Source organism: Lathyrus oleraceus, chromosome 6 (assembly GCF_024323335.1).
Source record: "Lathyrus oleraceus cultivar Zhongwan6 chromosome 6, CAAS_Psat_ZW6_1.0, whole genome shotgun sequence".
NCBI lineage: Eukaryota > Viridiplantae > Streptophyta > Magnoliopsida > Fabales > Fabaceae > Lathyrus > Lathyrus oleraceus.
In genome coordinates, this window is record NC_066584.1 from 94,885,494 (window position 1) to 94,900,694 (window position 15,201).

Below are 15,201 nucleotides of genomic sequence, written 5' to 3' on the forward strand. Positions count from 1 at the left end.
CGTATCCATTGGAAATAGGGATTCGAATATCCACCATTTGACTAGAAGAGCGGTGACTTTTCCCGAGGAAATCCTAAGTGTTGGAAATCCCTATAAATACATTACCCCTCAATGTGATAAAGGACAAACTTTAAGTCATACACACACTCCATCATCCAAAAAGCACTACGCTTCCAGTAGCCGTAACACACTACCAACCTAACCGCCCGCCTGCAATCTAATAATGTTGGCCACCAAAAGGGTTTCTCATCTCACGTGAAATTATCCCTTAAATAGCCTAGAAAACCACTGCACATGACTTCTCACTGCTGGGAGCAAATCCTCACTATCCAAATTGTTATATACATATACTAAGGTCTTTGAGTCTCCTTGTCCTTATAGGGGAAACAAGCACTATGTACTTTTTGACAAATACAGTGACACATATCGTGGGTCCTCAGTAAAACTAATTCAAGTTACATTCTTATTGAAATACTCATCTCTTTATAGTGACATTAATAACATATAATTATAGAGGAAAGGAAGTAAAAAAATGAAAAACCACGTTCTTCCGAATAATATGGGCAGTGGCGGAGCCAGATAAAAAAATTTGGGATGACCGCTAACGTAAAATAAAGATTATAAATAAAATGTAAATAGTATTTTAAATAAAACATTAAAGTTAAAATAAATACAAAATTAATTACTAAAAATTTAAATTACATGACTTAAAACTACCTTAAAGTAATGCTTTACGCGTTCTGAGTGACTTGATATCGTCAATAATTGACTCCAAACTAATGCTTGCACTAATCTCCCTTTCAATATATACTGTCATGCTATCTCCAGAAACCCATCATCCATCTTGTTTCTCAACTTAGTCTTAATAATTTTCATTGCTGAAAAAGACCTCTCAGTTGTGGCCGTAGAAACGGGAAGAGTCATGATAAGACGAAGTAGTCTATCAATCAAGAAGTAAGTTTCAGCCTGTCCAGATGCAACCAAACATGAACATAGTTCTTTAATAGTTGATAAATTATTCAAGTTTGATGCTTGACGAGCAACAAATAGAAAATATTGGAGTTGAAATTGCAAATTATTCTTCTCTTGATCACTAAAATCCATAGGATAATATTTTTCAACTAAAGAACAAATAGTATCAATGCTAAAAGCTTTATATCCATCCTTAGGAGATAAAGAACAAGAAAGAGTTAACAAATCCATTGCCTGCTCACTGAATCTGCTATTCAACTCTTATAATTGTTTGTCAATGGTAGTGAAAAAGATTTCAACTTTAAAGTAATGTTGAATTGTGACTTGATTCTCTTCAAGACGGGAGCGTCCAAATCTTGTTGTTGAATGAACATCATTAAGATCAGGAATCTCAATACCATGCTTTTCACAAAAAGATACCACTTTAGTAAACAATATATCCCAACCATTTTCTCTCAAACCTTGAATAAGATGTTTTGTTGAACGAACCAAGTTCATAGCATTAACTACATCTTGATTTTTTTTGTAAGGCTTGACAAAGCATATATGTTATTCCCATGATTTCTTTCATCAAGTGCAAAATAAATATAAAATCAAATGCCTTCAAGTAATTGTAACAACTATCTGCATCCCCACGTGTAGCATAACTCCCTCTATCTTTTGCATTTTTTTTTAAAAACTAAACAAGTTGTTTCATACATGTTTATCAAGCTAGAAATTGAATCGTAATGTGATCCCCAACGAGTATCTCCAGCTCGTTTCAATGTACCGACTTGATTTGCACCTTTACCAGTTACAATCTCATCAATCTCTAACAAATAAGCAATTTCTTCTAATTGGGCAGCTTGTAACTCATCATGACGCTTTGTAGAAGAACAAACAACATTCACAACAAAGATCAGCTTCTCAAAAAATTTATGAACAGGTTTGACTTCTCTTGATGATGTAACTAATGCAAGTTGCAATCGATGAGCAAAACAATGAACATAGTATGCATAAGGACAATCCTTCATAAAGAGGGCTTGTAAACCATTCCATTCTCCTCTCATATTGCTAGCACCATCATACCCTTGGCCACGAATGTTAGAAACATCAAGGTTATGTCGAGAAAGTATATCACATGTTACTTCCTTAAGAGTTAAAGATGTGGTGTCTTTAACATGTGCCACATCAAAAAATCTCTCTTGTATTAAACCAATTTTATCAACAAATCTTAATACAAGAGCCATTTGTTCCTTTTTTGACTCATCACGAGCTTCATCAACAACGATACAAAATTTGGAACTCACCAATTTCCTCACGAATACTCTTTTTCACCCTACTAGAAAGAATTTGCAAGAGCTCTTTTTGAATTTAATGTGAAGTATACTTGCAATTTTGTGGAGCATTTTCCAACACAACTTTTGCAACTTCATCATTGTAGGATGCTAAAAGTTTCAATAACTCAAGAAAGTTACCTTGATTTCTTGATTTGCTACTTTCTTCGTGACCCCTAAAAGCACAAGCTTGTACTTTTAACCAACGAACAGTGTCAATTGAAGTCTTGAGTCGTAACCGATTATTCATTCTTTTACTTGAACTTTGCACTTGAATAACATTTCTAATATGACAATCTTGATTCAACAAGTCTTGACAAGCTTTCATTGCATTGTTGTGTGGTGAGCAAGGATCCTTCCCTATGTGTTTAAGAAAGGAACAATGTTTTCCATTCCTAACTTTCTTCCAATTTCTAAAACCCATAGAAATAAAGACAAGTGATCCGGGACGTCCACTTAGTTTTTTGCTAAAAAGACAACATGGTAAGCAATATGCGGCATCTTCAAATGGTAATATTCTAACCATGATAGAAATATGCTAAACCAAGTATGTTGAAACCTTCTCGGATGATTCTCGTTACCGGACAAAGGATAGTTTTCTAAATGAATTTGATATGGACCCCATTTTAGATAAGCTCTTCGTATTGCATCCACTTGATTTGGTGGATATTGCCAAATCGGAGGACGCTTTCCAGGATCGCGTTCCAAAGAATTTTCAAAACCATGATGCTCTTCAATTGTTGGATTCTCAAGAACTGTTTCAGATTCGGATGTCGGGATTATAATTTCTTCATCTCTCTCTTCTCTTTCAATTTCACATGCTTTTCTTTTGAAAAAAGAATCAATTTTCCTATTATTCATCTTTACTCTTCCTATAATATCATATCAGATCCAAAAATCAATTTAGAGAACATAAAAATTAAAAGAGAAAAAAATTAATAAACTTAATTAATCAAGTTTAATCCATTTTCAAATACCGGTAACTTTCACTATTAGAAATTAGCAGCAATAATGATTAAATAAACCTTATTACAGTGTATAACTATATTTGTAAATTACAGTGTTATGAATTGACTTAATAAATCTCATATAGATTATTTTAACACATCAAGAAAGAAGAACCCTAAAAATCTCAAAAACACAAATCAAACAATCACTTTAATTTGTTACTTTTTATAAAAGAAGAATGAATAAAAAATTTTACCTGTTAGATGCCGATCACTTTAATCTGTTCCGATTCCGGTGTCGGTAGCAATCCCATATGAGAAAGAAAGGAAATGTAAGAGTTTTTTACCTTATCTGTATTTAACTTTTAATGAAAAATAAAAAATAAAAATTAATTTTAATTTAAAATAAGGATGTTTTAATAATTTAATATATATGAATTAAAAAAAAAAAGTTGAGGGATGGCCGTGACATTCCCACATCCCCTAAGTTCCACCATTGGATATGGAAGATAGTTGTCCGCTTTTACAGTAAATATTATTTTCTTAGAGTTTAAAATTTCTAGAAATTCCTAAACTTTAAGGTTAAGGTGGTCATCCAAGTATATCCATAAACATTAGCATAAAGACTTTCTCAAAAAATTATCATGTATTATACTTAAACAAATAATTTTTTTTTAGTATACTAAAAAATTAGAGATTAGAGAAAGTAAATACTAAATTTAGTTAGTTTGATAAAAATCATGTAGGCATATATGTAATTAATAAATAATTTTTTAAAGGAGTTTAATTATTACTTTTCTTATAATTTATTACTTAATTAGTACAATAAACATACAAAGTTAAATTTTTTAGATTTCTTTATCTTGGAAAGACATAACGGCTTTGAATATTGTGTTTTGGTGCATTGGTTGCACGTAGAGAATAACCATGGTTTTGTAAAAATGAAATGGTGTATTTTGCTATTTTCTATAAATATATAGGATATTTTAGGCATAAATTAAGAATAAATGTAAAAATATATATTTTTTAAAATTATTTATTTTATCAAAAATGTATATTTAACTTTTATATTATTTTTTCTAATATAAATATTTTATTTGTGATTTTGTAAACTTATTTTGAAAATTTGTTCACACTTGTCTAGGCCGATAATGAATCAAATCAAATTGAAAATAGTTTAGAATTTAGTTTAATAGTTAAATCGATGAAGTAGATTCATAAATTAAATGAGTTAATAGGAGAGAAAAATTAAGTTCATTAATTAAATGAATTGAATTTATCTATACATAGTCATCTCGTAGCTTCATTAATCAACTCAATTAAAGAATTATTTTTAAGAGAAATTTTAAAGATTTATTCAAAATCTGGAGTCATAGTTGTTAGAGACATAATTAGAGACATAATGATATTTGTTAAAATAAAATGTGTAATTAAAATTGCAAACGGTATAATCATTATGGAATAGAAATGTACTATCTATTTATATTAATTTTCGGTGGGCTATTTAATTAAATTTATAAGATTCATAAATATGTAGATCGATTTGTGAATTTTTGAAACAAATTTAAACTTCACTTAAATCATTTTTGAATTAAAATTTCAAAAGCATCTCTTAAAAGTTGTATAGTTTTTCAATTAATATATTTTGTAAATTAAATTAAATTTTAATTTGATAATTTCTATTTTATTTCAGTATATTATTTTAAAAAACATATTAATTTAAAATGTCAAATATATAAAAAAGAATAGATTTAAAAATGATTTATTAAATCTATGAAATAAGAAAATTGAATCTAACAAAATGAATCTAACACATTGTTCGTGCATAATATATTATTAACCACCTATTTTCCTGATAGTTTATTAGTCAACTTCATAATTTCATTAATCAATAAAGCATATAATATTAACCAAGTTCTTAAATTAATTTATAGTTTGATTAATGAATTTTAAAAATTAAAAAACTATAAATAATAAAATAAAATAGATCAATATTACAAATTAATGTCAAGATTTAGTCCATATTTTATTGTTTAATGAAAAAAGGGAAATTGATTAATAAAATATCAGAAAAGTATATGGTTAATAATATATATTTTTGTGGTTAATACAATAATAAAATTGATTAATAAAAAATATTATATTTTTGTTATAAAATTAATTTTTTTTAAAAATTAATTTTATATAAAATAAAATTTTAATATTATTTTATTCAAAAAAATATTATTCACGATATAAATACGATGAATAATATTCGACATAAATATTGGTATAGAATATTATGTAAAAATAATATTATTAATTATTTATTTTAGAGAAATAGGAGATACACGCGATATACATGTACATTATGCTGAATTATAATAATATTTAAAAAAAATTATACATGCTAATTAACTATATGTATTCCAGTAACTCACATGTAAAAATATTTTATAGTGTGAATACACTATTTTTAATTTCTATTTTATAATGACTTGATGATTTTTAAACTCTGTATCTTTCAATATAAATTATATACTTTTTAATTTTTTTAACGCATGTTCTTAACAAAACGAATCGTTTCTAGTAATTAACTCTGGGAAAAAAAATTACAGAGAAGGACATGAATTTTTTGTTTTTAAATTTAAAAATCATAGAAATTATTCTTTTTGTTATAGTTATTTCTGGTCAAAGAAATTTACCATGAAAATAGAAAGAAACGTGTACGTTCCAAATTTGTTCTTACCCATACAGCGAAGTTTCCCATTCCCTCCATCTCCCTATATAAATACAATTTTCCCCTTTCGTAACAGATCGCTTTTTCAACGCGTATCTCTTAATCCAACTTCGCTCGCTGATTATCAGCACCGGAGAACAGAAAATCAAAATTCGTATGGATTAATTCTCTTTTAACTCAATCATAATTAGGTCATCGATTTGAAATCTTCACTTTCTATAACCTCAGATCTATTTCGCATGTGCTTCGATCTTCGATCGGTTCCGATCGAACAAAGGATTTTTTATTTTTGTTCTCTGGCTTCTTTGGTTAGAATTAGGGTTTCGACGAGCAAGAAATGATGAATTCGGTACCCGCTGGACTCTTCTTTTTACGTCATTTGGTTCTATTTCACGCTGGATCTTCTTTTCATCGTCGTAAGCATCTTTCAAAAGGTGATAGGCGTGGTAATCTTAGTTAACCCTACGTTTTTTTTCTGCAATTCGTTTTCTCGAGTTTTTCTATCTCTTTTCGGAATATTTCTTTTGGTTTTGTTCTTTTCGATTCGTGGTTTCTTCGATAGTTTGTGGTTTGGAGGAAATTCGTTGACGTATTAGAGGCTTTTGGCATTGAGGTGACTTCAAAGACCGTGAAAGCTTTCTGTTTCGAGAGTTTTGCTATTTGAATTGAATCTACAAAAATCGTTGTTTAAGGTGATTTATATTATTTTATTATGCTTTATATGATGATTATGATTTATCTATATCGTGTAGTGATATATGAATGTCAAGTTAGAATTTCGTGAAATTCAAAAATGTTTTGTAGTTTTTTCTTTATGTAACTTCAACTCTATTAAAAAATATGGTGTTGTAAGCTAGAGTAATATGAATAGATTAGATGTATCTAATTTACAATTAGAATGATGGTGTAGTTTTTCTGTGTGTAAACAGTGCATAGTGGTTATTAAGCTCATAGTTTTATAGTAATTAGAATCATGCATTGACTTTTTAATTTTTGTTTTAGACTTACTATTGTGCTGCTATAATTTGGTTATTCTTGTGATACTTTTTAATACTCTAGTGTTTAGTTTTGAATTGCAAGCTAAAAAAGTTTAATAATTGTACATTGACGATGTAAACATGTTTTACATATATTCTTATTACAATGTAAATGAGTTTTAAGAAAAGATATTATGAGGTTTTAAATAGGGACTCGTTACCTATAGGAACAATAACATATTTGTAATTTAATTATAATTTCATGATTATTTCTTCAGTCTTGTTGGTTCATCCCATCAGCAATCACCATCAAGATAGTGCTTCTATCTATTTTATCAGAGTTTCTTTTGTCAGTACTTTGATTATCATTATAGGTCGGTGCATGTAAAAGACTGATAGGATACCTTTTCTTTCTTCCAATCATGAAGCATAACGTACCTATGTGTGGATTGTTTTATTTGTTACTTGTTATGTTTTATCATGAAATTTAGTTGATGTTTCTATTATTCATCTGATATTTTGTTTTAAATGATTTGTGGCTTGTGCTGCAGAGTGGTCCTATACATTTGATGGACATCCACTCTCTCATTAATGCTGTGGATGATGCCATCATAAGTAAACTTGGAAGCACTTTTGCTACGTCCTTACATGTGCAAGATGATCAGAAGTTAGAACATGTACCTGACAAGGTTGACATTGGTGACTGTCATGATGGGGAGGGGCGTGAATTTGATGGTTTTGAACAACAAGAAACCACACTGAAATTGATGAGCTTGAAGGAGTATTCAACATTTCCTTATCCTGATATAGTGTTGCCTTCAAGCTCTTCTGATGATGAGGAGGCTGATATACCACCACTGGCAAAATCACCCTCTAACCAATCTCTGCAACAAAGTTACTCGTGCTCGGAATCTCAACCAGTAAGTTTTAAATGCTAGAATTTTTTGTTGTTATTGTGTTCCTAAAAAAATCCGGGCTAGTATGCAAGTTAATGATTGTTTTGATTTTAATAAATCCGAGCTAGTTCTAGTATGCAAGTTAAAGATTGTTTTGATTTTAATGAGTAGATGGAGAAAATTGCTCCAAGGGGGTGGGAAGTAGTTTGCCTGTTACATGTAGTTTTGATCAGGCATAATTTATAGGTATTTTTCTTTGCATTTGCCATCCTTAACTTATTTGTTTTTGTTTTCTCTGTATTACACCACAGGCATCTCCAAAACTTGTATCTGCAATGAAGGGTAGCCGTGAGAAACATGGAGGATCAGAAATGAAATTATCTGTTAAATGGGCCCCTGATGTGTATGATCCGATACCAACATTATCATCACATACTGTGAGAATCAAGAAACAGCCTAAATCTAGGATCAAGAAGAGTGAAAAGAAATATGTAAAGAAAGGTCAGAAGGGCAGCTACTCTAAAGTGGGTAGCGGCAAAGATAAGAAGCAGCACTATCGCTATAGCTGGCCGGAATCTTGTGGCAAAGGATTTGATGCTTCAAAGGAATTAAATAATCTTGATGTTGTTGGCCATGATTCATACGAAGAAATTAGCAACTCAAAAATACCATCTACAGAAAAGCCTTGTCATGTTGGAGAAGCGCTTAGTAACATCCTTGATTTTGTCTCCTATATCAAGAGTGCATAAGTTCCAATTTGTATTATATATCGTGATTGCATAGGTAATGTGAGAAGAGCTTATAATTTCACGGTTAAAGACCTGTTTAGTGCTACTATCATATATATACAAAGCAGCCTGTGGTATTATATTCTTTTTGGGTTGAATAAATGTGTGGCAACTCTTGTTTGATGTATATCATTTCTATTAGTAAAGAGTGTTTGATATTTATATCTTTATATAGCAGGGTTGATATTTGCATCTATTATTTGATGTGCCTCTGGTCCGGGGTAAAATTTGATCGCTACGAATGCAAGCAAGTATCATGCTTTCAGTGGTCACCGGGAATGCCATCTGGGGCACGTGTAAGCAATATAGATGCTTATGTGCAGAGCAGTAAGAAACCATATACGAAATTGTGCTTCAATAGAAAACAATGCACTTGCAGACTTTTTATTAATTATTATTTCAGTATAACTTACATAGTTAAGATTTTCTTGATTAACGGAAAAAATAAAATAGTGCACAATCATTTATTATGCCAGAACGAGTCATATTCATTTGGCTATGATGTGTACTCGGCGTTAATTTTGACATAATCGTAGCTTAAATCACAGCCCCATGCTTGCCCATGTCCTGGTCCATTGCCTGTAAGTAGGAAAACACAGATGCTATATCAAATACTAGTAAACAAGATTCTAGGGGGACAAATAGAAACTCAAACCCTAGGCCTATAAACTCTTGTCTAAAAGGGGAAAAACCAATGAACTGTGTTAGACTTACCAACAGATATCTGAATTCTGACGGTACCGTGAGTCTCCCCGGCCTTTCTCATATAACTACTAGCCGCTCCCCTGCCAATTTTATAATAAAGATAAACGAACAATAACATTAGGGAAAAGCATGTTACAAGTTTTATAGGTACTTCTCAAGCATACAATACAGGAGCAAACATAGGTAGAATCTAAGCTCTGTGGATAGATGAGACTTGCATAACGTAACTACTAATAATTTGATAAAACAGTTGATGTTTAGTCAAATCACTTTCCTTAATGCAATTTATCTTGCCCTCGGATTTTTTATTCTCATTTCTACACCTTACTGTATTGATTATTTGATTTCTAATGAAAATGCCATAAGTCAAAGAAACTAAACAGATTCCTAAATGCATTATTAGTAAGAGAGGTGCTAGTAATGGTAAAGTGACACCCTTCCAAGGCATCGAAAGTTGTATATTTACTGACTGGCATTTAAGATAAGTATTTTCTTAGTGACTAGGTTTGTTAAGGATTTGCTAAGAAAAATTAATAGTAGAGAAAAAAAAATGAAGATTTACTAGTTTAACATATGCATGTAAAATAACCAAAAGCAATAAAAACTCTTACCTGTCAAATGATTTTGGCTCCCCACCATCCATTAGTAAAATATCCCCCAGTTCCACCCTAAGTACATTTTGATTGAAAGCAACCCCCGAGTAACCAGCTGCTGCGGCAATACGTCCCCAATTGGGGTCCCTACCATATATAGCAGCCTGATGATCATTGTGTTAGAAGTTAGGACTTAATCACATTCAAACAAATTAAAAAATCTTCAGTTTAACTATCATGCCTTTACAAGTGAAGATGATGCAACTGAACGAGCAATTTTTGCAGCTTCAGCCTCACTATTTGCACCAGTCACAATGACCTACAAAGGGAAGATGAAACTTGGTTATAAAATACAATATAAAACAAAACTGGGCCCACACTTTCACTAATCGATATTAACAAAACTTCAAAACCCAGCTAGACAGCAACCTAATAGTAGAGGAATACACGTAATTTGACTGTCACTGGGATTTGTCTGCAATGATTTTTCTATCACATAAGAGAATGAGAGAACAAAAACGGTTAAAATGGAAATGCAGTGAAGATGAGGGACGGAGAAAAAAATAAAAATAAAAGAGGGAGAAAAATGAGCTATATATTATGGAAAATTAATTTGATTTAACATATGCAATTAAACCCACCCAGTATTTATAATGATTAATTAACAAAAATCTGAATAGATACATTTGATAGAAGAAGTGCAAGATGAAAACAATATCTAGTTCTCTTTTAGATATTTCAGTCATGATTCATGCCGAGTGTGGAGGATTACTATTGCAAGTATAAAAGAACAAACCTCAATGAGGCATGTTGCTCCCTCTCCATCCCAAGCTATAGATTTGGCAAGACCTTGCATTACCTGGAAAGGACAAGTCAGTAAAAAATTCACATTTATTGAAAGAAGAGCCCTTCTGGATGATAAATTTCACGTCTCAAGGAAATCACAGGAAAAGATCTAAGGATAGAGAGGAACAAAAAGGAAACCTCAAGCATCTTTTATTACTTTTTTGCAAGGAAGGGAAGAGTTAAGCGTGAAAAGATATCATCATATTCAATTATAAGTTTCAAAATGCTGCCAATTCTGCATACTAACCACAAAAACATACCTTAATAAACACACACCAGTAGGGTGCAGGGGAGGTGCTTATTATAATTACTTTATGTTTTTGCTATCCCATTGTATGAGGTACTTTATTATTAAATAAAAAAAGCAGTGGGGATTAGGCATGTCACCCCCTGCACATTACAGAATATATTTAATCCAAATAGGACTATACACTACCGCCAGTATATCACAGTACTTTCTTTTCTAGTTTTACATTATTATACAAGGTCAAGCTTACCGCGTCTAGGCATGCCTGAAGTTGAATTGCCTCATCACTGTCTAGAGAGGAAATGCGGCTTAGTCCAGACAACCCACTAGCCAAAGCAATAACAGTATCATTAGTACTTGTATCTCCATCTACCTGAAGCAAGATGATGCAAAATCAATGTAAGAATCAATCATTATCTAAAATATAATGAGCAAAATATTTTTGATGAAGAGAACATGGCATCACTTTGCACAAGTTTTCTAAATACTCTTTTGACATACCTATAATTTCAATTGTGAAACTACCACATCATGTTTTTGCACTTTAGTTCAGACAGAAAACAAAAAATAAATTATATTTAAATTATTGTAAAGCACCACTATGTTGCTATCAGAATTTGCAGTCTCCAGAAAAGAGTGAAAATCACATACAGTTATCTGATTGAAGCTTCGATTAACAGCAATCCGGACCATCTTTCTCCAAACATCACTAGTTACCCCGGCATCAGTTGTTACTACCTAGGCTCAATGAATTTGCATAGAGTTAGCTCAAGGAATGGACTTGAAAATCCATATATTAGAAACATGAAAGCATCAAGTAAGACATACCCCAAGCATGGTAGCCATATTTGGGTGGATCATTCCAGAACCTTTTGCCATTCCCCCAACTCTAACCTTAGTTCTTCCAACCTAACCAATACCGAACAATAATAAGAGTTAGACAATCTCACTTTTATTCCCACCCCTTGAAATTAGAAATATAGAAAGTGAAAAAGAACCAGACATAAGATGCTTATTTAATTCCCAAAACTTTGGAAGCAACCACACATATCAAGATTATTTATATGCCAATTGATTCGGCTATCCTCGCTTGCCTTTTGTTTTATAAACATCAATGAGCTATGCATAGCGAATGAACTGAAGCCTCCGATTACGACTAGAAGTGAAGTGGGACCATTGCATAAATGATTAAATTTTCTAAGATAATCAAGTTGTTGATTAGTGTTTCCATAGGTCACATAATCACTGTGTTACTGTGACTGTTCGTTACAACGAACCGTACAAGTAAACTATCTGACAACATTTTCTTTTATTAGTTATCCACACGACTAAATCTAACCATGCATACAGGGTGTGTTCTTGTGTATGTCTGTTTCTTCACAAACCAGATAAATATGAATTAGTTGTATGAACATGAGAAGAGAGCAAGTTAAGTAGGAACAAGCAATACCAAAGACTCGATTGCCACACTCTTGCTAACAAGATCTGTTGTGGTCATTGCTACTGCTGCAGAATCTGCCCTGTATGGAAACAAATAAGCTTTAAAGAAGAAGTGAATGAACAAAAGATTGAAAAGAATGAACAAATAAGTTTTGGTAGGAGCTTAACATTTTCAATCAATAAGAAACTAAAATGGTGAAAATAAGGCTTAGAAAAAGCTCTGTGAATACAATTTGCCCTGCTTGTTTAAGAATTTCTAAAAAACATTTTTGATGTTTAGTTATGTTTGTATGTAAGCTTGTCTCAAAATTCATCTTGTTAAAAAAGTTATTTGTATGTTGAAAATGAAATAGCTATTTTGATTAGCTTTTGAAGAAAATCATTTTTAATACAAAAGAGACAAAAGCATAGTTTATGGTATCTATTATTCAACCAAATATATAAAACTATTTTAACATGGATTGTTTTCAACTTTGAATGCTTTTCTAACCATGGTTTATGCTTTTTTTTAAAGTCTTTAAATAGTAATCTCTAAGTTATTTATATCAAAAATGGTTTTTAAAAAATCTAAAACAAATGGGTTTGTATATCATATCACTTATATAAAAGAAAGTTGGTTGATAAATACAGAAATTACCCCTCATCTGAAGAAGTTAGTGAATTCACTAGTAAGGGAAGTGAATTTAAAAGTGCCCCCTGAAAGCAAAATAGCAAATATAAATTTTTAGAAAAACAGTAATTGAACAATTAAGTTTGTTTGAACATCTTGCAAGTGGCTAGTCCAAAATCTTGTGAATATTACAGAATGTGATCATCGAGGAACAAGCACATTGGATATAAACCCAATGAACAGAATCTCGGCATTACCTTCTTTATTCTTTCACCAATTACACCAGTGGATTCAACTAATATTTCCTCAGGCTTCACTCCCAGTAGCTGAAATTATGAACATCTCTAGTAAATATTGCACAATCACTTTCAACAGGGAGCACTGTAAGGAAGAACAGTTAAACACAGTAAATTAATGCATACCTTTGCAAGGCTTTCAACGCATTCTATTGTATCATGGTAACCTGCTTCGCCCTGGATGCATGAAAGGATTCAACCACTAAAAACATTTATTTAATTTCTCTCACACAAACATGTTAAATGATATAAGGTGTTGTAAAACATTCACCAAACTGAAGAATCTATAGTGAAAGTGAAACTACAGTTCAGTAGACTAGACGCCGACTATTATTCAACGCACACATGCATATGAAATAAAAAGAGTTTTGGTGGCCTACCGTAGCGGCATTTGCTTGACCTGCATTAGTTAACACAGCACGTGCCTGAAAATTTGATAAAATTGATGTATCAGCAGGCAATCAAGCAATATATTATTCAAAAGCACAACTGGTAAGACATATTAAGCTATTGGAGTGGAATCTTGGTTGCCGAAAGAGCAAGCATCCATTTCCTAATACAAAAAGCACTTAAATAAACAGAGAGAGTGGATCCGAGAGATGTGTATAAAATATTATACAATGTGAGTGCTATTTAAGGAAACATAGCAGAAACTCGAAAAACATGGATACTGAAAAGGTCCACATGTTGTGTAATGCATTAAATACAAGCTCTCAGTTCTATCTTGATGAAAAAGCAAGGAACGCGAAACTCGCTTACAGTGTTTGAAATGTCTAGCATCCTTTTGCAGTATAATACCGGAGCAGCAGCGACCACATTAGTGGTGAATGACCCTGAAAGAAATCTGGTTACATAAAATGCATGCGAAACCCAAAATTAAAACTGTGAAAATCATCAAGATGAGAAAACTAACCTGCAGATATGGCATCAACATCACACGTGACGAGTGCGAGATCAGGCTTTTCTCCTGCAGCGCGCAATCCTCCATATATTCCCGCAGCTTTGAACCCCTCCGCAGCAGTAACTCCGCCTGGAATCTGAAAAACTTGAAATTAAACATTCAGACACTAACAAAAATGTTTTAAGAGAAAACACTTGAAAGAAACTTAATACAGTAACAGAAGAATGACCTGCTTCCAAGGTCCTTCTGGAAGGAAAATCGGAGCAGCCGGAATGTATCGAGAAGCCTGATTCTGAGTAGATGATACAGCGCGAATTCTGAAATCGCGCGAAGCAAATATCTGTAAAGGAATATAAAGTGAAGATTGTGAGAAAACAGTAACGCAGTGATGGAAGAACGAGAAAGAGTCGAAAAATACCATAGAATTAGGGGAAGTTGTTGAGAAGTGGAAATGGAGAGAAATGTGTTGAGGAATACAGGAATACATTTCTGTTAGATGCGAAGTGTGTTTTAGGGTTTGAAATTGAAATAGGCGATCAAAGAGTGATGAAAAGTGAAGTGAGGTTCGGTCGTGGGTTGCGTTGCTGTTTAAGTGTTTAAGACAGTCACTCTAAGCTTTCAAGTTCACTTATGCTGCTTATTTAATTTTCTCTCTCTCTCTATATTATATAATATGATTGGATTTTGAAAAAGAAATTTAAAATTTGATTCAAATGATTTTTATAAAAACGTATGTAGATAGGAGTACATTCAATAATATTCAATTTTATGTTATTTTTACAAAAGCATTCAATAATATTTAATGAAGACTAATGAAAAAAATAATGCTTTAATGATACTTATTTTAATGCATATTAAAAGTTTTAGTGTTTTAATGCAAATGCAAATTAAAATCTTATGCAGATAAAAGCCATGATTCAGATGAATATGTTATGCATACAAGAAAAT

The 15,201-nt window shown here is 31.8% G+C and overlaps 2 protein-coding genes across 2 annotated transcripts; one reads left to right on the top strand and one right to left on the bottom strand.

The window, feature by feature from the left end:
• The first annotated feature begins 6,023 nt into the window (after positions 1–6,023).
• LOC127091426 (uncharacterized) lies at positions 6,024–8,742 on the top strand. Its single transcript, XM_051030060.1, has 3 exons — positions 6,024–6,646; positions 7,483–7,851; positions 8,139–8,742. Exons 2-3 carry the CDS (start codon positions 7,501–7,503, stop codon positions 8,574–8,576), a joined length of 789 nt encoding a protein of 262 aa, XP_050886017.1. The 5' UTR covers positions 6,024–6,646; positions 7,483–7,500; the 3' UTR covers positions 8,577–8,742.
• A 226-nt stretch (positions 8,743–8,968) lies between these two features.
• LOC127091425 (arginine biosynthesis bifunctional protein ArgJ, chloroplastic) lies at positions 8,969–14,935 on the bottom strand. The gene is made up of 17 exons (XM_051030059.1): positions 14,672–14,935; positions 14,483–14,593; positions 14,266–14,389; positions 14,112–14,185; positions 13,733–13,777; positions 13,479–13,529; positions 13,314–13,382; positions 13,084–13,142; positions 12,457–12,526; positions 11,835–11,915; positions 11,658–11,744; positions 11,257–11,379; positions 10,710–10,772; positions 10,155–10,232; positions 9,932–10,077; positions 9,330–9,400; positions 8,969–9,194 (listed from the first exon to the last, which is right to left on the bottom strand). The coding sequence occupies exons 1-17, from the start codon at positions 14,738–14,740 to the stop codon at positions 9,112–9,114; spliced, it is 1,404 nt and encodes a 467-aa protein (XP_050886016.1). The 5' UTR covers positions 14,741–14,935; the 3' UTR covers positions 8,969–9,111.
• Positions 14,936–15,201: the final 266 nt, after the last annotated feature.

What these genes read in the sequence shown, in the direction of transcription:
- LOC127091426 (XM_051030060.1), top strand. Translation starts at nt 7,501, where the DNA reads ATGGACATCCACTCTCTCATTAATGCTGTGGATGATGCCATCATAAGT. An exon ending in CGTGCTCGGAATCTCAACCA is followed by an intron (nt 7,852 to 8,138) that starts GTAAGTTTTAAA and finishes ATTACACCACAG; the next exon opens with GCATCTCCAAAACTTGTATC.
- LOC127091425 (XM_051030059.1), bottom strand. Translation starts at nt 14,740, where the DNA reads ATGTATTCCTGTATTCCTCAACACATTTCTCTCCATTTCCACTTCTCA. An exon ending in TTGGTGAAAGAATAAAGAAG is followed by an intron (nt 13,143 to 13,313) that starts GTAATGCCGAGA and finishes TTTTGCTTTCAG; the next exon opens with GGGGCACTTTTAAATTCACT. An exon ending in GAAGCTTCAATCAGATAACT is followed by an intron (nt 11,380 to 11,657) that starts GTATGTGATTTT and finishes ATCTTGCTTCAG; the next exon opens with GTAGATGGAGATACAAGTAC.